This window comes from Oratosquilla oratoria, chromosome 2, assembly GCF_046742065.1.
Source record: "Oratosquilla oratoria isolate Oo_2021 chromosome 2, ASM4674206v1, whole genome shotgun sequence".
Lineage (NCBI taxonomy): Eukaryota > Metazoa > Arthropoda > Malacostraca > Stomatopoda > Squillidae > Oratosquilla > Oratosquilla oratoria.
The window spans coordinates 28,374,687-28,398,236 of NC_134778.1; the positions used below are offsets into that span (position 1 = coordinate 28,374,687).

Sequence of the window (23,550 nt, forward strand, 5' to 3'; positions counted from 1 at the left end):
GATTTTATGATTCTTTCGACCTTAACCATTTCCCAAGCTTTAATAACAAACTCGCAGTGAACATCATGTGATGCACTACGCATAGCTCCACCTTTTGTAAATGACTTCTCTCCATTCGTCATCCACTCGTTCCATTGATACCTAACGTTATCTTTAAACGGTTTGTTTAAACTTACATCAAGTGGCTGAAGTACAGAAGTTAAGCCACCTGGAATAACAGCAATATCAGTATTGCTTCGTGCCAACCATGTTTTAGAATTTGAAACTTGCCTCGTATTTTCTTCTCTTAGTTGGTGGCTCCATGATTGATATGGGCAAGCAGCTGATTAACGCAAGATTGTTGTGTGCCAACCGTTGTGTGTGGTGGAGTGAGCTACGTCGAACCAGGAACGTAAACAAATAATTTTTTTTTTAGTTGACGTGTACTCTCAGAAAATCATGATACATGATTTGCTTTGTTATTTCATTTATTTTGAATTTATAAGGATACAGTAAATAATTTATCTGGTATAAGGATACAATTAAGTAATAGAAAGAAAAGAGAAAAAGTGGAAAAAACAGCTGATTAACGTAATCAAAACGATTCTTTTTATACGGTAGGTTTGATACACTGATGCTTTTGTAATTTAGCAGTCGTCTTATACTACCGATATGAGATAAATTAAGAATAATTTTGTACCTCGTCTTATACAAAAGTCGTCTTATACACGGAAATATAAGGTACCCCATCTTCTCCTTTCAGAATTTACTTTCTTTACTTTTTTCCATCAATTTTATACTGTCCTGATATTCTCTTCTTGCTTTTTCCAAATTCAATTATATTGCACTTCTTGATGTTCAATTCTACCTCCCATCTCTTGCTCCACTCTGAGACTTTGTTCATATCACTCTCTAATGAGTCAGTCACAGTCTATTTCTGAGTTTATTCTCTTTAATAATTTTGCATCATCCGCAAAGCAGTTCATGTAACTTTTAATACCTTCTTCATCCATATCATTTACATATATAGCAAACATTATCGGAGCTATACTCGTTGCATTGAGAAATGGCCGTTAGGGCGGAGCACTGGGAGTCCCCCTGTGGTGCCACATATAATTATTTCATAATTTTATTTTATTTTATAATTATATTTTATGTTTTTATAATGTTGCCACATATAATTATATTATAATTTTTTGTCACACACCACCACTGAAGTAAAAATCAAAGCAATGTTTTCTATACAAAGGTTTCGTTTCCTCGAGTCTAGACATGGCATATGAGGATGAGAGAGCGATATTACCGCTACATCTAATCTCTGGCCCCGCCCCCCTCACACTGCATTCAGAAAACATTACATCCACACGCACGTTCTCGCCATGGATGCCCATGTGTGGCAACACCGGGAAATCTCCTAGCCACACCTTAGCGGTCATTTCTCGTTGCGCTGACTATAGTACTAACCCCCTGTGGGATGCCACTACTCATTTCTTCCCATTTTGAATATTTGTCTCTGAGCACCACTCTCATTTTTCTTCCATGTAGGAAGTCCTCCATCCAATTCAATAGTTTTCCATGTATGTCTCATATTGTTCCCAGTTTATATGGCAATTTTCTGTGTGGTACTTTATGAAATGCCTTTTGTAGGTCCAGTAAGGCACAGTCTGCCAAGCCATCCCTTTCTTGCAATATATCTATCAATCTTGAATAGAAACAACTCAAATTAGTAGTACATGATCTTCCTTGTCTGAATCCAAATTGCCTTGGGTTCAGTATAGCACCAGGAGGTGCTAAGATAAGAGGGAGGGTGGAGGGGTGTGGAGTGTATTCAGGGATGGAATGGGTGGGAATGATTTTATGCCTTTTCCTTTTTGGCTACCTCCCTTGTAAGGGGGAAAAAGCCTTGGTATATGTATGTATGTATATTTTGTCCATCTATCTTTGATGGTTCTCTCACAAATTTTAACTTTTGTACTTGTTAGGGACACTGGTCTATAATTTGTTGGGTCTTCCTTATTTCCCCCTTTATATACTGGCACTATATTGACATTTTTCCAGTCTTCTCGTAATTTTCCTTCTTTGAGTGAACATTCAATTATTTTGTATATTTTTCCTATTAGTTCACCTATACATTCCTTTAGTATCCAGTTTGCAACTCCGTCGGGCCATGCAACTTGTTAATGTCAAGCTATAATATTTGATTCCTTATTTCATTCGGAGTAATATTTAATTTCTTCATTGGAGGAAATCTTACTTCAATTCTTTTATCACATTTCTGTAGATTTTTTTTCCTCTTAGGTGAATACAGATTTGAAATGTTTGTTCATAATATCTGCCATTTCTATAGCTTCTGTGTATGCTCTGTTAACTTGACGTAATTTAAGTATTTCCTGTTTATATTTCAGCTGGCCATTTACATATCTATAAAATAATTTGGGTTGAGCTTTACATTTGTCTATTATGTCCTTTTCATAATTTCTCTTTTCTTCTCAACATAACTGTCAGTTTGGGAGTGTAGCTGGGAGGTACTCAGGAGTGAGGAGGGGACGAGGGAGAGAAGGGGTGGCTATACTAGTAAGTGAAGAGATAAGTAAGTGGGTAGTGGAGTGGAAGGAGGTTTCATCAAGGCTGATGTGGATGAAGGTGAATCTGGGAAGGGAGATGTGGGTTTTTGTAAGTGCATATGGACCTGGAATTGAGAAGAACGTAGAGGAAAGGGAGGCCTTTTGGGTAGATATAAATGAGTGCATAGAGGGATTAGGGAGAAATGTCAATGTAGTTGTATTGGGAGACCTTAATGCTAGGGTAGGAAATGAACCAATAGACAGAGTGATTGGGAAGTATGGAGTTCAAAGTAAAAATCGTAGTGGAGAATTGATGGTGGAGATGTGTCTTGAAAGAGAGTTGATGATGGCAAATACAGTGTTTAGGAAGAAAGTCAAGCATAAGTACACACGAGAGAGGGTGGTGGATGGAAGGATGGTAGATAGAGCGTTAATGGACTATATAGTGGTGACCAGGAGTATGGTAGGAAGAGTTAAGGATGTACATGTTCTAAGGGGAGAGAGCTGGGGAATATCAGATGATTTTCTGGTGGAAGGTAAATTGAGAGTGGAGAAAGAGGAAAAGGGCAGAAGGTAGGGAGGTACTTAGAGTGAACTGCTCAAATGAAAAAGAAAAGGAGAATGAGTATAAGAAGAAGCCGAAAGAGGAGTGGGAGGGCATAAAGGATAGAGTAGAACTAGGAGTGGTGGAGGAATGGGGATGGTTCAAGGAGGGAGCCATAAGGTGTGCAAAGATGGTGTGTGGAACAAGGAGGGCGGAAGGAAATAGAAGGAAGGGTAGTGAGTGTTGCAAGACACAGCACATCCACAGCAAGGCCGCTCCATTAATTTGGCACACACACCCCTCCGTCCCCTCATGCAGAAAAGGAGAAGACAGGGAGAAATCCCTTTGGGCTGCGTCAAATGATTTCTCATACATACTTCCTCACTCCCCATCCCCCACCCACTCCCCCTCATGCATCACAGCATCATCCATACACAACCCTTCTCCATTCACCTCTATCTTCTGTCCTCTCCTGTCCTTCCCCAACAGACATTCCTCTCATATTTAATGCCCCTTTTACATCCATCCATCTCATCCTAGGATGCCCCCTCATATTCACTCCTTCCACCTCTGCCTTCCACACCTCTTTTACTAATCTTTCTTCGCTCATTCTTTCCATGTGTCTAAACCAGGGGTTCCCAAACTTTTCAGCTCTTCGACCCCCTAGTAAAGTTAAAGATTTTCTATAGACCCCCAAACTATGAATTCGCAAATTATGTCAGTTTATTATTATTATTGGTGTTGTTATTGATACTAGTAATATTATTATTATTATAGTTATCATCATTATTATTATTATTATTATTATTATTATTATTATTATTATTATTCTATTATTGTCATTATCATAATTTTAGTTATCAATAATGATATCATCATTTTTGATCTGATATAAAAGGGATAAATGGTAACATTCAACAAGGCGATGACGTTCCAATGATGATAGAGACACTTAAACATATACATAAATATAAGCTTTAAGAGTGGTATTATATATTTTTTAATTATTCACATGGAAAGAATGAGTGAAGAAAGACTAGTAAAAGAGGTATGGAAGGCAGATGTGGAGGGAGTGAACATGAGGGGACGTCCTAGGATGAGGTGGATGGATGGGGTGAAGGGGGCTTTGGGGAAGAGGGGAATGTCTGTTGAGGAAGGAAGGGAGAGGACAGAAGACAGAGGTGAGTGGAGAATGGTTGTATATGGATGATGTTGTGACTGCATGAGAAGGAATGGGCGGGGGGATGGGGGGTGGGGTAGTATGTGTGAGTAATTTTTGACGCAGCCCGAAGGGATTTCTCCCCGTCCTCGCCTTATATGCAAAGGGGGACGGAGAGGGGGGGTCGCCGATTAAATGAAGCGGCCTTGCTGTGGATGTACTGTGTCTTGCGACACTGCTTCTGACCCAGGGCGGTGGGCAGGGTGCAGCGATGACCCGTCATCCAGGAGGTGCTCAGATGAGAGGAAGGGTGGGAGGGGTGTGGAGTGTATTTAGGGATGAAATGGGTGGGAGTGTTTTTATGCCTTTCCCTTTTTGGCTACCTCCCTTGGAAGGGGGAAAAGGCCTTGGTATATGTATGTATGTACTATAAGTAATATTCAAGCCAATAATATTACACAAGCTCGTCATCTTGATATTCATTCACGATGTGGTTGTGTGTATGTGAGATTCTCCCTACATACACAGAATGGGGAGGATTTTCAACTCAGAGTGAACTGACATGGTTTTTCCTTAAGTTTAGATATTGGTTGGTTGATTATTCTCACTTTTTCAGTACGGGAAGAGAACAGAGTCATTTCATGTTAACAATTTAATTTTAAAGACTACCTTTCTACCCCATAGTAATTTACTGACCCCTTTCGACCCCCTAGCAATCTACTGAACCCTTTTTCGACCCCTTCCGACCCCTTGGATGGTTTCATGAACCCCTGGGGGTTGATATTGACCCCCTAGCAATTTACTGACCCCTTGGCTATTTGTCGACCCCTTGGATGGACTCATCAGCCCCTGGGGGTCGATATCAACCACTTTGGGAACCCCTGGTCTAAACCATCCTAATACTCTTTCATCAACCCTATCTCCCAACTCCCCTTCTACCCCTGTTCTCATCCTCACCCCCTCATTTCTCATTCTAGCCTAGTAACCCCTATCATACTTCTCAGACATTTCATCTTGAACACATTCAAACTCCTCTCATCCTCTCTTATGTTCCATGTTTCTGCCCTGTACAGTGCTGTCGGCACAATCACTCCTTCGTATAACCCCCTCTTAGCATCCATTCCCAGATGTCTATTTCTCATTACACTTTTTAATCCACCAAGACATTTATTCGCTTCTCTCAATCTACATTCTACCTCCACCCCCACTCCCTTTCCTGCCACATTTGCACCAAAGTACCCAAAACTATCCACTTCCTCCAGTCTTTCTCCCTTAATATTCTCTTCCAGCCTGCTGTCACTCTCTCCCCTTGTACATCTCATCACCTTAATTTTACCCACATTTATTTTCAGCTTCCTTCTTTTACACACCTTCTCAAACTCTGTCACTAACTTCCTCAATCCCTCCTCTGATCCTGCTACAAGCGCAGGGTCATCAGCAAACAACAACTGGCTTATTTCCCACTTTTCTCCATTTTCTTTAATCATCTCCAACCCCTGACCCACTACCCTTGCATTCATCTCTCGCACCACCCCATCCATTTATAGATTGAACAGCCAGGGCGACATAACACATCCCTAACGAAGTCCACCTTTACCTCAAACAATTCACTCTCCATTTCTAATCCTAACACAAGCCCTACTACTCTCGTAAAAACTCTTAACTGCTCCTAACAGCTTTCCTCATATCCCATATATCTGCAATACCTTTCACAGTGTCTTCCTGTCTACCTTGTCGTAAGCCTTTTCCAAATCCACAAAAGCCCAAAAAACATCCTTACCCTTTCCTATAGCTTTCTCACATATCTGTCTTACCACAAAAATCTGATCTACACATCCCCTACCTGTCCTAAAACCACACTGTTCCTCACCAATTACTCCCTCTGTTCCTCTCCTAATCCTCTCAATCAATATCCTCACCATAAGCCTTCCCAACTACACTCAACAAGCTGATCCCTCTGAAACTACTACCTTGTAAATTGGAACTATAGAGGCACTCCTCCAGTCCTCTGGCACTCTACCCTCTCTTAAACAAACATTAAATAACCTCACCAGCCAGTCCACCATAACTGTACCTCCTTTCTTCAGACATTCTGTATAGCATCCATCCAACCCAGGTGCCTTACCTGCTCTCATCATAACAGCTGCTTTCACTTCAGCTTACCCTATTTCTCCTCCATTTTTCTCACTCATCACTCATTTTCTCAGCTCTTCCCACTGCAACTACCTTTCCCTCCCTATCCTTCACATTTAGCAACTCCCTAAAATACTCTGCCCACCTTCCTCTCACTGTCTTCTCTTCCATTGTCATCTCTCCATCTGCACCTTTTACCTTTTCTTCTCTACTTGTTTTGCCTCCTCTTTCTCTTTTAATTTCTTTCCAAAACATCTTTTTATTACTTTCAAAATTTTCTGTCATATTCTTACCCCATTTCACATCTGCTCTCCTCTTTACTTCCTTTATCTTATGCTTAACTTCCCTCCTCTTTACTTTGTACCTCTCATACGATTCCCTCGTCCTAATTTGTAGCCACTCTATGAAAGCCTGCTTCTTCTCTTCTTCACCATTTGCCTCCTCATCCCACCACTCACTACCCTTCCTTCTATTTCCTCCTGCCCTCTTTGAACCATCCCCATTCCTCCACCACTCCTAGTTCTACTCTATCTTTCACTCCCTCCTACTCCTCTCTAAGCTTTTTCTTATACTCCTTCTCCTTTTCTTTCTCATTTAAGCAGTTCACTCTAAGTTCCTCCCAACCTTCTGCCCTTTTCCTCTTTCTCCACATATTCTCCTCTCTCAATTTATCTTCCAGAAAATGATCTGATATTCCCCCACTCTCTCCCCTTAGAACATGTACATCCTTAACTGTTCCTACCATACTCCTGGTCACCACTATATAGTCCATTAATGCTCTATCTGCCACCTTTCCATCCACCACCCTCTACCATGTGTACTTATGCTTGACTTTCTTCCTAAACATTTGCTATCATCAACTCTCTTTCAAGACACATCTCTACCATCAATGCTCCACTACGATTTTTACTTTGAACTCCATATTTCCCAATCACTTCGTCTATTGGTTAATTTCCTACCCTAGCATTAAGGTCTCCCAATACAACTACATTGACATTTCTCCCTAATCCCTCTATGCACTCATTTAAATCTACCCAAAAAGCCTCCCTTTCCTCTACGTTCTTCTCACAATCAGACCCATACGCTCTTACAAAAACCCACATCTCCCTTCCCAGATTCACCTTCATCCACATCAACCTTGAAGAAACCTCCTTCCACTCCACTACACGTTTACCTATCTCTTCACTTAATAGTATAGCCACCCCTTCTCTCCCTCGTCCCCTCTTCACTCCTGAGAACCTCTCAATTACACTCCCAAACTCACACTCGCCCCTCCCTTTCATTTTAGTTTCACTGAAAGCCAGCATATCCATCTTTCTTCTCACAGACATACTACCTATCTCTTCCCTTTTACTCTCATCTGTACCACATCCATGGACATTAAAAGACCCAAACCTTAGCGTACAGGTTGGAAAACTCCTAGACCCTCTTATGCCTTTACTTTTTTTAGGAATGTCCCCTGTGGGGTTACAGGTAGCAGGATTCCTAATTCTATCCCCCGTCCTGTTTTTTCTCCTCTTATGACTCAAGTGGGAATACTTGGTGGTAGCATTCTTTTCCTCCACCACAGGGTAGGCAAAAAAAGGAAATGAATATTCAGAGAAATGTTACAAGGGGTTGGGGGAGAGCATAATGGAGGGACAGTCGTAGTATAAAATTGTCTTCATTTCTCTATGAACAGAGTTTTCTTCTATCACAGACAAAATGATGTGTGGCTCTGGTCCTTAGAGGCACTCCATATAGACCCTAAAGTATCAACTGCATGCTACTATGCCACAATAACATGCAGCCTATACCCCAGACGGAGTTGTGATTGTGAATATGTTTCTGGAGGTTGGTATTTGGTGGTTTTGGAGAAAGAGAAGAGAGTATTTGTGTGTGATATAGATATTTGGGAGTTATTTTTATATTTCTTGGTGTGTGTGGGTGTTCTGCTATGTAGTATTAATTTACCTAGTTGTATTTTACAGGACGATAGCTATGCTCATAGTGACCCATTTTCGTATCTCTCCACATCCAGTTTGTTCCTAAAATCGTGTATAGCTCTGGCATTCACTGTTTCTCTGTTCAATTTGTTCCAGACATAGATCACTCTATGTGGGAAGCTTTTTTTTTTTTCAGGTCTCTTCTGTAAGTGTCTTTAGTTTCTTTTCGTGTCCTCTCGTTTCTCTTCTGTCCCACTTTAATAGGTCGTCTCTATCAAGAACTTCCATCCCTTTCATAATTCTGAAAATGGTCAACAAATCGCCTCTTTCCATTCTCTGTTCTAGTTTGATAACTGTAATTTTCCAATCTTTATTCATATGTCAGATTTGACAGTGTGGGTGCCATTTTTGTCACTGCTCTTTGGATTCTTTCTAATTTTCTTATGTTCTTTTTTGTGCTAGGTGCCCACATTGATACAGCATATTCTAATTTCGGTCTTATTAGTGTAACAATTATTATTTTAATCGTCTCCTCATCTATGTAGTCGAAGGCCACTTTCATTGATTTTATTAAGTGTGCTGTGTTTTTGGAGGCTGCAGCCAGTGTTTGTGTGCCTCTCATGTCAAGGTGATTTTTGACTTTTAGGACTTTTGTTTCATATTGTAGGTGGTTTGTAGGTGTTGTATATGTGCAGCTTGTAATTGTTTTTAATGCTTTGTTTTGTATGGTCTGAAGGGTGTTGAGGTGTGTCTCACTGAGATTAGGTGCCCATGCTGGACTCGCATAATTCATCACTGAGCGTATGCATTGTTTGTATATTGTAGTATTAGTTTCTCTATTTTGTCCAAATGTTGTTCCAGTGATTGATTTAAGTGTGTTGAGTGTAGGTGTGTGCATTTATTTTTATGTTTGTGATTTGTTTAAATGACATGGATGTATCGTATCACCAAGAATTTTCAGGGTGTGTGTGTGTGGTATTAGAGTGTTGTTGATATAGAGTTGAGTAATGTATATGTGTTCTTTTGTCCATTCGGTGAGAAATGTTGCTGTAGATTTGGCTTGGGCTATTTTGAGTCTGTTTGTAATAAACCATGTGTTGAGTGTATCAAGGTATGGCTGTATTATTTCTGTGGCTTTGTCTGTGTTATGATGTGTACATGTGATTGTTATGTTATCTGCGTAGGAAGAGATTTGTTTTTCTGAGGTGTCTGGTTGGGTATATCATGCATGTATAGATTAAAGAGTGTGGGGGATAGAACAGAGCCCTGTGGTACTCCATTCTTAATATTTCTGATATGCCATGATTGGCCATTATATGACACGTAAGCATTTCTGCCTGCCAGGTAATTGGCCAACCATCATTTGGTGTTATTGTGCATGTCTGTGTGATATATTTTGTTTGTTAGTTTGTGGTGAGGGATAGCATCAAAAGCTTTACTAATGTCTAATGTTATAAGAAGTGTTCTGTGATGGGGCCTATCTGAGTTGATGCCATGTAATATTCTTTGTGTGAGGTTTATTAGAAGAGTGTTTGTGGAGTGTAGTGGCCAAAAACCGTGTTGTGATTCAGCAAGGGGAATATGTGATGTGATGTGTTGAAGTATGAGGCATTCAATCAGGCGAGGATCCAGGGGGGGGGGGGCTGAGGGGGCTGAAGCCCCCCCCCAAATTTGTTCTTCCATGAATCATTGTATGAATCATGTATTTACACCCCCAAAAAAAAACAGGAGGTTGATGTTCGTGTGAGATCCCATGAACAATGCTGTGTGTTATTAATGTAATTTAGATACTTTTATTAACAGGTTCAGAAGTTCATACACGTTTTTGTTTGTATTTGTGTTTTTAAAGCTACTTTTATTTTTTATTACTTCCATGTGTCCATGTGCACTAACACTACACAAGGATCCTGAAATATTTTCTCTCTATGCGAGAGTATACGCATGCCAGTGCCTTATCACTGACTAGCACAAGCGTGTAACAATATATAACGAATATACATTCTTTTACATATGTCTAAAATACAGAAATATCTGAAAAAACACTATTAAGTTAAGTATACCTCAGACTTCTGATACATCAGACTACTCAGGGGAAGGAATTCAGGTTAGGCCCCCCCCAAATTTTTATCCTGGATCCGCCACTGCATTCAGTGACTTTGGAGGGGGTGCAGAGAAGTGTGATTGGGTAGTGTGTGATGTTGGGATTGTTGGGTCTTTATTGGGTTTTGGGATTGGGATTATTTTCCCATGCTTCCAGATGTCAGGTATAGTGTGTGAATAGCTGTAATTTGCAATGTTTGTGAGTGCATGTATACCTTGTGGTCCTATGTGTTTTAGGTGGATGTTATGTTGTCAGGGCCACAGGCAGATGAGTGCTTGAGGTCATGTATCATGTGTTTTGTCTGTCTATGAAGGGTGTATAGTCCGAGTCTATGGGAAAGTCTTTCTTACGTCGAATGGTGTGTTTTGATTGTCGATGTGAGATGGCTTGTCTGTGCAAAATGATTTATGAGTGTGTTTGCTTGTTGTCTGTTTGAGGGTAGATTATCTGTTGTTGTGGTTATTGCTGCATGAGAGCATGTTGTGTTACTGTTGGATAGTGTAATGCTGTTGAGTGTTTTTTACAATTTGCTGGTGTTTGTTTTGTGATCAAGTGTATTGATAAACTTTTGCCAATTTTGTGTTTTTTGTTCATGTATTTTATTGATAATCTGTGTGTTTAGTGTTTGTATTTGGTCTGCTATGTTTTGGGGGATAGGTGTGGGGGTATTGTGTTTAAGTTTATCTTGTTGTCTTATGAGGCCTTGGATTTCTGGTGTGAAATTAGGATTGTGTGAGTTTTTTGTTGCCTCCAGGGATATATCTCTTGTCTGTGTTTTGTATGTATTAAAAGTGTGTACAGCATTGTTTATGTTTGTGATTGGTGTAGTTATGTGTCTCAAAATGTTGTTCTGTCTCTTCAGTAAAAGCTTCCCAGTTTGCTCTCTTGTAATTGGTGTATGTGTGTCTGTGGCCAACTAGGGTGCATCTTGTTTCGGTGGTGGTGATGATTGGAAGGTGGTCAGATCCCTTGGATCTGACCACTCTCCATGAAGTTGTTGGAGTTAGGCAGGGGGAACAGAAGGTGATATCAGGAGAGGAGGTGGTATAGAGGGCTTGGTGTGGGATATGTGTATGATTATGTGTGTTGTTCATGATGGTCAGTGAGTCAAGTTGAGTCTGCATATCAAGCCCCCTGTCTGTGTCTGGGTTGTTGACACACCAGGCTGACGACTTGGTGTTGAAGTCACCACCCATGGTAAGGTTTGGGATTGTGACTAGTTGATTGAGTTGAGGCCTGAAGGTGTTTGGAACTGTGGGAGATAATTGTTTGGGAATGTATATATCAATTATTGTCAGTGTTGTTGTTGTTGTTGTTGTCGTTCCCTAGACTGTCTGTCCGAGCAGTCCTGTCTCCCCAAGGAATGCTACAGCTGAAACTGGGTTTTCCCACAAATCCTTTATAGAGTGTATGTTGTGTTGTTTGTGTGCATGATTGTGTATAATGCAGTCTTCCATTATGTGTTGTATGGTATGGGGTGAAGTGTTACATCCTGGGCAGCTGTTCACAATGCGGTCATCCAGCCTCTTCTGGTAGCTTAGAAGTGCTGGGTGGTGGCTGCACCGCAGTCTGGCCAAGTGGACTCTGTCCTTTCATGGGAGAGAGGATTGAGAAGGGTGGATATCAGGGGGTCTGGCATGCAGCAGTGTGTTGTCTTTCAGTGTGTTAATGGAGCGGTGAGTGATATGATTATGAATATGTTTCCGGAGGCTGGTATTTGGTGGTTGTGGAGGAAGAGAAGAGAGTATTTGTGCGTAATAAAGGTCTTTGGGTGTTGTTTTAATGTTTCTTGGTGTGTGTGGGTGTTCTGCTATGTAGTGTAGCGGGTGTGATGTGTTTGTGGTGGCTGCGGCAAGTGTTTGTGTGCCTCTCATGTCGAGGTGGTCCTTGACTTTGAGGACTTTTGTTTCATGGTGTAAATGGTCTGTAGGTGTTGTATTTGTGCAGCCTGTAATTGTTTTTAGGGCTTTGTTTTGTATGATTTGAAGGGTGTTGTGGTGTGTCTCACTGAGAATAGGAGCCCATGCAGAACTCGCATAATTCAACACTGAGCGTATGCATTGTTTGTATATTGTTATATTAGTTTCTTTGTTTTGTCCAAATGTCGTTCCAGTGATTGACTTAAGTGCGTTAAGTCTAGGTGTGCATTTGTTTTTTATGTTTGTGATGTGTTGTTTGAAAGACATGGATGTATCGTATGTTACACCAAGAATTTTCGGTGTGTTTGTGTGTGGTATTAGTGTGTTGTTGATGTAGAGATGAGGTATGTATTTGTGTTCTATTGTCCAGTTGGTGAGAAGTGTTGCTGTAGATTTGGTTGGAGCTATTTTGAGTCTGTTTGTGATGAACCATGTGTTGAGTGTATCAAGGTATGGCTGGATTATTTCTGCAGCTTTGTCTGTGTTACGATGTGTGCATGTGATTGTTATGTCGTCTGCATAGGAAGAGATTTGTATTTCTGAGTTGTCTGGTGTGGGGAAGTCATGCATGTATAGATTAAAGAGCATGGGGGATAGAACAGAGCCCTGTGGTACTCCATTCTTAATGTTTCTGATGTGCTGCAGCGTCTACGTCGTGGGACCACCCCCCAACCCCAAGAGTTGGGGGCCAAACAGCAGCAACCACCCCTGTCCATCAGCTCTACGCAGGTGGCACCGATCCTCAGTGTTGATTTGTTGCCTGTATGGATTAGGATAGATTGGATTTCTGTGGTAGGGAGGAGGATTTTGGTTGTGGCACTTGTGTCCACAAAACAAATGGATTGGTGGACCAGGGTGATGAGTCCACCGCCATTGCTGTTGTTCTGGTCCTGTCAAATGGTGGTGAAGTTGTGAAATGTTGGTGTTTTGTGTTTGTGCTCAACAGACATTCCCTTTTACCAAAGATCCCCATCACCTCAACCATCCATGCCATTCTCAGTCTACCCTTCAAGTTTGCTCCATCTAACTCTGCCTTCTATATTCTATTTTCCTTCATCAATTTTGTATTTATATATGACATATATTAGAAGTTTTTTCAAAGGGAGAGGCCATCTTTTTGGGGTTTCATAGAGTTAAAGAAGGAATATGACAGGGTTAACAAAGGGGTGTTTCAGTGTGTTGTGGATGTAGTAGGGAACAATGATGACCCTTCTTTCATAAGACATAAAAATAGAAAGGGCAATGGATGGGTGTGGGTGGGCGAGGAGTGAGTGTTTGCTTTGACTCGTGTAAGGGATAAGAAGCCATAGGGTAAATATATATATGTGTATTTGCTATCCTTTCCTTCCAGGAATCAGATAAATAGTATTGTTATGAATGATCTTCTTGAAGAGGACATGATACATTTGCGTCTCATGGAAGGACGAGGAGATATTTGGAAGGAGGACACTCTTTCTTTCTGTACAAGGATGTCCTTCATACAAGCCCAACTTCACTTGAGTCGAGGGGATCCTGACAATGCCTTCATTTACTTGGAACAGGTTAGACCTTCTCTCATTTACTTTATTTCTTATTTGTATGTTAAGTAGAAAATGTTATTCTTATTTATGAAACTTTTCAACAAAGTGACCTAATTTTATGCACTTTTTGTTATGATTTTTTTTTCTTCTTTCTTCTAATGTGGTTCAAGGTTATTTTGAAATTTCTTTGTCCAAGTTGTACCCCACTGCTATCCTATTTGCTTCCCTCATTATATGTTGTGTTTCTCCCTTTTTCTCTTTGTACTTTTCATATGCTTCCTTAGTTCTACTTTGCAACCAATCCTCAAAAACTTGCTTTTTCTTCTTCTTTCTTTCTTCTAATGTGGTTCGATGTTATTTTGAAATTTCTTTGTCCAAGTTGTACCCCACTGCTATCCTCTTTGCTTCCCTCATTATATGTTGTGTTTCTCCCTTTTTCTCTTTGTACTTTTCAAATGCTTCCTTAGTTCTACTTTGCAACCAATCCTCAAAAACTTGCTTATTCTCTTCCATCACCAGTTTCCTTTCTTCATCTCACCATCTGCTCCCACTCCTGCTTACTCCCCTCTTTCTCATTGCAGACACCATCTTTATATACTTTATCATTCCCTCCTTGAAACATACTCATTCTTCTACCATTTCCCACCTATCGTTCACCACCTCCCACACTCCTCACTGCTTCTGCTAATATTCATTTTCTTGTACCCTCAACACTTCACCACCTCCTTGAAATATAGTATTAGATTTTTTTTCTTTTACAGTTGCAGTATGACCTGAAGCGCATTGATAAAGAATCTGAGAAATATGAGCTTAATAGAGTCCATGTTGAAAATGACACTCTAATCGTTTCTTACCAGGAAGTCAACAAGCACCTGCTTTATTTGCAGAGGTAATGATGCCAGACACACATTCTTTTTCTTTGCATGACATGGTTTGGTGATGGGATGTCATTCAACCATGGGTTTTCAAGGAATCTTACAAAAGAATTTACTTCTTGTTGCACTTCTTTTCTTCTCACAGCTTAATGTGTGAATTCTATATGTACGACCTTTGGCATGGTTACATATTTTAGAAATTTTAATTTGGTTCATGATTGCTTATTTGTATGAATAATCTGGATCACAAAGCACATCCTAGAGAATTATTTTATTAATTGTTAATGCATAACATATAGGGGATCTGGAGATACTAACATAATACAAATACTCCAGTTCACAACCATGTGTTTGTCCTTAGGGTTCTGATTATAAAAAATATATATATATCTTCTAATTAAGGTAGATGTCATGATAATAAGACTTGGTAGCTACTCCCAAGCTTTAATCAACTAGAACACCTGGAAATACATTACAAAATATAGTTTACACAATATATATATATATATATATATATATATATATATATATATATATATAATGAACATATAGGACTCATCATATGAGTAGACCACATAATTGAACAAGTAAAGGGAAGGAAGCAACTTATGAGGAGAGTCACGACTGTTTCTCAAACCGGTCTCAGACAGAATGCGACGACGTAGCTAGTCAGCTTCGTCTACAGTTTACCGAGTATGACGCGCAACCAAACAAACGACGTAGCCAGACAGACAGAGTATGACGCGCAAACAAACGATTCGAAGTTCAGTGACAAAATATGACACTCTCCCCTCCTAAAAAAAAAAAAAAGATAAAGTATTTTATAGGTATCAATCCCATCCGTATCTGTCCGGAGCCTTAGACACACAGGTTGACCTCCGTACTAGAGGTGTTGACACATTAGTCTCTACATCAGCCTCTTGATGAAGTTCAGTGTTCTCTGGAACGTCAGGGAGAATAGTAGTATGTACAGCCTCTGGTGACGAGGTAGAAGATGGTTCCAGATTTCCAGCAGGAGAGTAGTTGACCTGTCTTTTGGGATAAGGATCCAAGTCGCAGACAGAAACTGTTGACTCCTGTCCATCCTAATGTCTAATATCAGCATAAGTTGGATTAACATCCAGAAGTTTGACTTGATCAACCAAAGGTTCATTTTTGTTTGCCCTAACAAATCTTCTCAATAATACTGGACCTGGTGTCATTAGCCATGAAGGTAGAGAGCTTCCAGAGGAAGAACAACGTGGAAAACCAAAGAAATGTTTGTGGGGTGTGACATTTGTAGATGTAGACAGAAGTGATCTTAGAGAGTGCAGTACATCAGTAAGTACCAATTCCCAATGTTGATCGGGTAGGTCACGCGACTTCAGGGCCAGCTGGATTGCCTTCCATATAATACCGTTGAGCCATTCCACTTGTCCATTGCTGATAGGGTTATATGGGGTAGTTCGACTCGTAGCAACTCCTTTTTGTAAGAGATAGGTTTTAAGATCCTTGGACATGAACGATGTTCCTAGATCAGAATGAATATAATTAGGCATCCCAAAGGCTAAATATCTGTTCGCATTTGATTACATTTGTCGTATTCATATTGGGACATGGAAAAGCAAAGGGGAAATGGGAGTATTCATCTACAACAGTAAGTATATAGGGATTACGTGAGGCGGTTGGGAGAGGTTCTTTGAAGTCGATGCTTAACCTCTCCATAGGCTGAGTAGCCTTGATGAGTGTTCCTTCTTGAGGTCTATAGAATCTTGGCTTTACCTTTGCACAAATCTTGCAGGAAGTACAAACCTTCCTGACATCTTCAGTGGAAAAGGGAAGGTTTTTAGATCTCACAAAGTGCAATAAATGAGTCACTCCTGGATGACATAGACCCTCATGTAGTTCAGTGAGAGTAGAAGATGCAGAGACAGTAGAACAACAGAAGGCTCAAGAGAAGGCATCAGGAACCATATTTTCTTTACCAGGGTGATAATGTATGGTATAATTGAAGGCAGCGAGTTCCATCTGCCACTCCTGGATCTTGGTATTCTTGATTTTTGTGTGTTTCCGGTTATTGAACATAAAGGCTACCGAAAGCTGGTCAGTAATAAGATCGAAATGTTGTCTAGAAAGGAAGTGGCCCGATTTACGGACAGCTTCAAATATAGCCATGGCCTTCTTTTCTACAATGTGATAACGTGTTTCGCTTCCTTGTAGAGTCCTAGACATGAAAGCTACTGGTCTCCCACCCTGGTTAAGCACAGCCAAAATAGCTACTTCGGAAGCATCACATTCGACTTCAAAGGGCAAGTTTTCATCCACAGAGTATAATGTTGTTCTTTCAAGTTCTAACTTGAGCAGACTGAAAGCCTGTAGAGCTTCTTTATCTAAAGGAAACTTCTTTGCACTCACTAATGGTCTTACTTTGGTTGAAAAATCTTGTATCCATTTGGCATAGTAAGCAAACATACCCAGTGCTCTCTTTAAAGATCCCCGACTTGTGGGGGATGGGAGTTCTTGTAGTGGACGAAGCCTCTCGGGATCAGGTTTTATAATCCCATTTCCTACACAGTAACCAAGGATATTAATGGAGCGAACAGACTTAATAGTTTTAGAGGTATTGAGGGTTAAATTTCTGTTATGGATGACTTCAAGAAAGTGTTGTACATTACGATTGTGTTCTTCTTGAGTGCGGCCATGGCCTCTTTTTCTACAATGTGATAACGTGTTTTGCTTCCTTGTAGAGTCCTAGACATGAAAGCTATTGGTCTCCCACCCTCCCATGGCCTCCTTTTCTACAATGTGATAACATGTTTCGCTTCCTTGTAGAGTCCTAGACATGAAAGCTACTGGTCTCCCACCCTGGTTAAGCACAGCCAAAATAGCTACTTCGGAAGCATCACATTCGACTTCAAAGTGCAAGTTTTCATCCACAGAGTATAACGTTGTTCTTTCAAGTTCTAACTTGAGCAGACTGAAAGCCTGTAGAGCTTCTTTATCTAAAGGAAACTTCTTTGCACTCACTAATGGTCTTACTTTGGTTGAAAAATCTTGTATCCATTTGGCATAGTAAGCAAACATACCCAGTGCTCTCTTTAAAGATCCCTGGCTTGTGGGGGGTGGGAGTTCCTGTAGTGGACGAAGCCTCTCAGGATCAGGTTTTATAATCCCATTTCCTACACATTAACCAAGGATATTAATGGAGTGAACAGACTTAATAGTTTTAGAGGTATTGAGGGTTAAATTTCTGTTATGGATGACTTCAAGAAAGTGTTGTACATTACAATCGTGTTCTTCTTGAGTGCGGCCAGCGATACTTATATTGTCAAGATATGGAAATGCACAATGTTAGTTTTTTTCTTTCACAAGCTTATCCATGGTTCGTTGAAAGACAGCTACTCCATTTGTCACTCCGAACAGAACCCTACAAAATTGATATAGGCGTCCATTGGCCTCAAAGGCTGTGTATTTCTTGTCCGATTCTTTCAACGGAATTTAGTGATATGCGCTTTTTAAGTCAAAAGTTGAGAACACATGGTATGTTGATAGTTCATTCACCATAGTGTCTATTCTTGGCAATGGATAAGCGTCTAGCTCTGTGTATAAATTCACAGTTTGTGAGTAATCCACACACATCCTTTGCTTATGTCGATTCATTGGGTCCTCCACTACAACAACTTGGGCCCTCCATGGGGATAAGCTATTCTCAATAATACCCTCAGCAAGTAGACTGTTTATTTCCATTTCAGTGAATTCTCTGTCATCTTTACTATAACATCTCGACTTGGTGACTATAGTGACTATAGGCTTACAGTTAGGTGACAAATGTTGAAAAAGAGAAGGCTCATCTACAGCAGCAGCCGCCAGAGAACAATACGAGTCAGTATCAGGTAACTTGAGCGTAGGTTTTGATCCACCATATTCAATGACTATACTCTGGTGCTGTTTTTGGAAATCCTGACCAAGTAGTACCCCACAGCACAAATCTTTCATCAGTGCAAGACAAGTGGAAGGATAAGTTTGTCCATTAAGATGTAGCGTTAAGTCAACTACGACATAACCATGAGAATTAGTGTGTAATGACTTCTGAGCTAAAGTGATATCTTTACCTGTTCGATGTATTAGAAGTTTCAAGTCCCGTGCAATTTCCTCGTCTATGTAACTGTCATCATTGCAGGAATCGACAAGTACCGATAACTTTTGTCCATTGATAGTTGTCGAGGTGGCTGCTAGATGGAGGCTCTGAGGGAAAGTGGTACCAGAGATGGTGGCAAGGGCGGAAGGTTGGGAAGAGTCAAACATAGTAGCTGTAGGGGTCTTACCTGAAGGACCCGGCACCTTGGACATACACACACGAACGAAATGACCTTGCTTACCACACTTATTACAGGTAGTATTTCAAGCGGGACAAGTAATACGCTTATGGCGTAGTCCTCCACAGAATTAACACCTACTCTTCATGGATAGGGTAGCTGCCAATACCGGATCTTCAGCAGTCATCACACAATCCTTAGACATAGGTTTATTCTTCACAGTCTCATTCCAAGTCTGAGTATGATCAGGGGTCATCACAGCGGCGCTGTGCACAAACTGAGGAGTTACGGGACCGTAAGAGTTGGCATTGCGTTGAGCTAAGTCTAAAGAATAAGCTTGATCATAAGCAGCCTGTAAATCTAAAGTCTTGTTTTCCAAGAGACGTTGGTGAATCAAAGGCGAGGTTCGACCATTAATAAAGGCATCCCTAATTAACTCTTCCTTGTACTGTTCAGCACTAATTGCCTTTAGGTTACAATCCATACCTAACTTACGTAGTTCTCTCAAAAACTCATCTAAGGATTCACCGGGCTTTTGTTGACGAGTTGCGAGTAAATGCGTAGCGAATAGTTCACTGGGTGTCTTTACATACAATTTCTGTAGAACAGAAATAGCCAAATCATAATTACAGTAGTACATTCCTCGATGTATTCATAGACATTATGACTAACACAGTTCACAAGAGTTCTTAGTTTGTCAGGTGCATTTTCTCCACACTCTTGTATGAAGTTGGAGAAGGTTTTATACCAATGCTTCCACTCTCGCGCTGCAGTTGAGGAGCTGGGGTCCAGATCCAGACGAGCCGGCTTTAATAGTTTTTCCATGTTCTAGTTGATTAAATTGTCATGATAATAAGACTTGGTAGCTACTCCCAAGCTTTAATCAAATAGAACACCTGGAAATACATTACAAAATATAGTTTACACAATATGTATATATGTAATGAACATATGGGACATAATTAGACAAGTAAAGGGAAGGAAGCAACTTACGAGGAGAGTCACGACTGTTTCTCTAACTGGTCCCAGACAGAATGCGACGACGTAGCTAGTCAGCTTCGTCTACAGTTTACCGAGTATGACGCGCAACCAAACAAACGACGTAGCCAGACAGACAGACAGAGTATGACGCGCAAACAAACAAACGATTCGAAGTTAAATGACAAAATATGACAGTAGACTTGTGCCTTGCTTTTTCATTATGAAATGGCTTTTTGCTTTTGTTTTTCACAGATCTCAGAATTTAGAGCAGGTGGTCAATTATTACACAGAGGGGCAATATCAGTTGGTGGCAGAATTGATTGTTGCTCTCTTTCATGAAACATTACCAAAACCAAGACCTGGGGTAACTTGGCCATCACGTCAAACTCAACTTGCTATCATGGTTGACTCTCATCTTAAATTAGGTAATCTTAAGGTATGTATTCTTTGTTGTGTTATTGTGTGATAATTAATAGATATGATACTGTTTAAAGAAACTCCACAAATACCTACACATTACATACTTGAATGCTTCCCTATTTTGACCCTTACAAAGTGGCATACATATACGTAAGGCCTTTTCTCCTTACAAGGGAGGTAGCCAAAAAACAAAGGCATAATCCACTCCCACCCATTCCATCCCCACGTACTCCACTCCCATCCACCCCTTCCCTCCCTCTTATCTTGGCTTCCTACTGGATGAAGGGTCATCTCTGCATCTCACTCTCTGCCCTGGGTCAGAAGCGTGTTGCGAGACACAGCACATTCACATTAACCTCTTCAGTACGGGCCAAAATGTTGCGGGCAGCATTACCTGCCAGACGTATGATGTGTCATAATAATACTCGCATCATAAAATATAGTCACCGCTTATATCGATCGTTCTCTCTTTCACCCGTGAATTTTGATAACCATAGAAAATGTGATTAAAGACAGTTTAGAGAGTATGTTATTACACAGGGGCAACTACAATAGATATAATCAAGACGCCGATATGGCAGCCTCGCGTATCCACTTGCTCCTCATGCCGCCCACGTATGCGGCACCGTATGGAAGGGGTTAAAGGCTACTTCATTAAATCAGCAACCCCTCTCCCAAACTCTGTCCCCTCATGCATAAATGGAGAAGATGTGGAGAAATCCCTTCAGGCTGTGTCAATTGATTTTTCACACATACTCCCTCACCCCCCATCATCCCCCACCCACTCCCCCTCATGTATCAGAGCATCATCCATACACAGCCATTTACTCACCCCTATCTTCTGTCCTCTCCTGTCCTTCCTCAATAGACATTCCCCTCTTTCCCAGAGCCCCTTTTATCCCATTAATCCATCTCATCCTTGGTCACCCCCTCATGTTCACTCCTTCCACCTCTGCCCTCCACACCTCTTTTATTAATCTTTCTTCATTCTTTCCATGTATCCAGACCATCCCAATACTCTTTCATCAACCCTATCTCCCAACTCCCTTTCCACCCCCGTTCTCCTCCTCACCTCATTTTGCACTCTATCCAGCCTAGTACATACATATACCAAAGGCTTTTTCCCCCATACATGGGAGGTAGCCAAAAAACAAAGGCATAAAAATCACTCCCACCCATTCCATCCCCACATACTCCACTCCCATCCACCCCCTTCCCTCCCTCTTATCTTGGCTCCTCCTGGATGATGGGTCATCCCTGCATCTTGCCCATTGCCCTGGGTCAAAAGCAGTGTCGCAAGACACAGCACATCCACAGCAAGGCCGCTTCATTAAATCGACGACCCCCCCCCCCTCTCCATCCCTTCAGGCAGAAAAGGAGATGAGGATAAATCCCTTCAGGCTGTGTGTTACTTTTCACACATACTCCTTCAACCCACTCTCCCTCATGCATCACAGTATCATCCATACACAACCATTTTCCAATCACCCCATCTTCTGTCCTCTCCCATCGTTCCTCAACAGACATTCCCCTTTTTCCTAATGCCCCTTTTACCCTATCCATCCATCTCATCCTTGGTCACCCCTTGTGTTCATTCGTTCCATCTCTGCTTTCCACACCTCTTTTACTAATCTTTACTCATTCTTTCCATGTGTCCAAACCATCCCAATACTCTTTCATCAACCCTATCTCCCAACTCCCTTTCCACCCCTGTTCTCCTCCTCACTTCATTGTTTCTCACTCTATCCAGCCTAGTAACCCCTATCATACTTCTTGTGCACCTCGTCTCAAACACATTCAAACTCCTCTCTTCCTCCCCTATGTTCCATGTTTCTGCGCCATGCAGTGCTGTCGGCACGATCACTCCTACAAAGGATTATAAAGGCGGAGCATGCCAGCAGGAGACCTTTTGGTCCATATCTAGGTTGGATTAAAAAAAAATCATAATAATGATGAATAAATGAATGAATAAATAAAAACTATAATAATGTAAATACATACATATACCAAAGGCTTTTTCCCCCTTACACAGGGGGTAGCCAAAAAGAAAAAGGCATAGAAATCACTCCCACCCATTTCATTTCCCATATATTCCACTCCCCTCCACCCTCCTCCCCCTCCTATCGTAGCACCTCCTGGATGACGGGTCATCCCTGCATCCTGTCCACTGCCCTGGGTCAGAAACAGTGTCGCAAGACACAGCACATCCACAGCAAGGCCGCTTCATAAATTCGGCGACCCCCCCCCTCTCCGTCCCCTCATGCAGGAAAGGAGAAGACGGGGAGAAATCCCTTCGGGCTGCGTCAATTTTTTTCTCATACATACTTCGTCACCCCCCATCACCCACCCACTCCCCCTCATGCATCACAGCCTCATCAATACACAACCCTTCTCCATTCATCCCTATCTTCTCTCCTCTCCTGTCCTTCCTCAACAGACATTCCTCTCTTTTGTAAAGCCCCTTTCACCCCATCCATCCATCTCATCCTAGGATGCCCCCTCATATTCACTCATAATGTAAATGATAATGTAAATAATAAATAAGATACATAAATTAATGCATAGGTATAGTTAAATAATAAACAAACAGGCAAATAGCAAATAACAATAAATTGACATATAACTAATAATAAATGAGGATCAGGCAAATAATAATAAACAGACAAATGATAACAAAACAAATAAACAAATATAAAATAAATTATAATCATAACATCTTGCTTAGGTGTTCATCGAAATGATTCTTAACCTCTTCAGTACGGGCCAAAATCTTGCGGGCAGCATTATCTGCCAGACGTACGTTGTGTCGTAATAATACTCGCATCATAGAATATAGTCACCGCTTATATTGATTGTTCTCTCTTTCACACGTGAATTTTGATAACCATAGAAAATGTGATGAAGACAGTTTAGAGAGTATGTCATTACACAGGGGCAACTACAATAAATATAATCAAGATGCCGATATGGCAGCCTCGCATATCCACTTGCTCCTCATGCCGCCTACGTATGCGGCACCGTATGGAAGGGGTTAAAGCTTCGAACTGAACTACATGACACTGCCTTTGCAGGAAGTTTATTCCATTCATTAACTACACCCACTCCTTGTTTAACGACCTACTCGGTTAATGACAA

The 23,550-nt window shown here is 41.0% G+C and overlaps 1 protein-coding gene across 5 annotated transcripts in view; it reads left to right on the forward strand.

Annotated features, from left to right (window-relative positions):
* The window catches only part of LOC143037946 (uncharacterized), a 212,025-nt gene extending 191,549 nt beyond the window's left edge, over nt 1-20,476 (forward strand). For all 5 annotated transcript variants that reach the window (XM_076206675.1, XM_076206668.1, XM_076206658.1 and 2 more), the window contains 3 exons: nt 13,676-13,865; nt 14,606-14,733; nt 20,248-20,476. In XM_076206675.1, the coding sequence (XP_076062790.1) occupies nt 13,676-13,865; nt 14,606-14,733; nt 20,248-20,461 (532 nt within the window). In that variant the 3' untranslated portion in view covers nt 20,462-20,476. The remainder of the gene's footprint in view (nt 1-13,675; nt 13,866-14,605; nt 14,734-20,247) is intronic.
* Nucleotides 20,477-23,550: the final 3,074 nt, after the last annotated feature.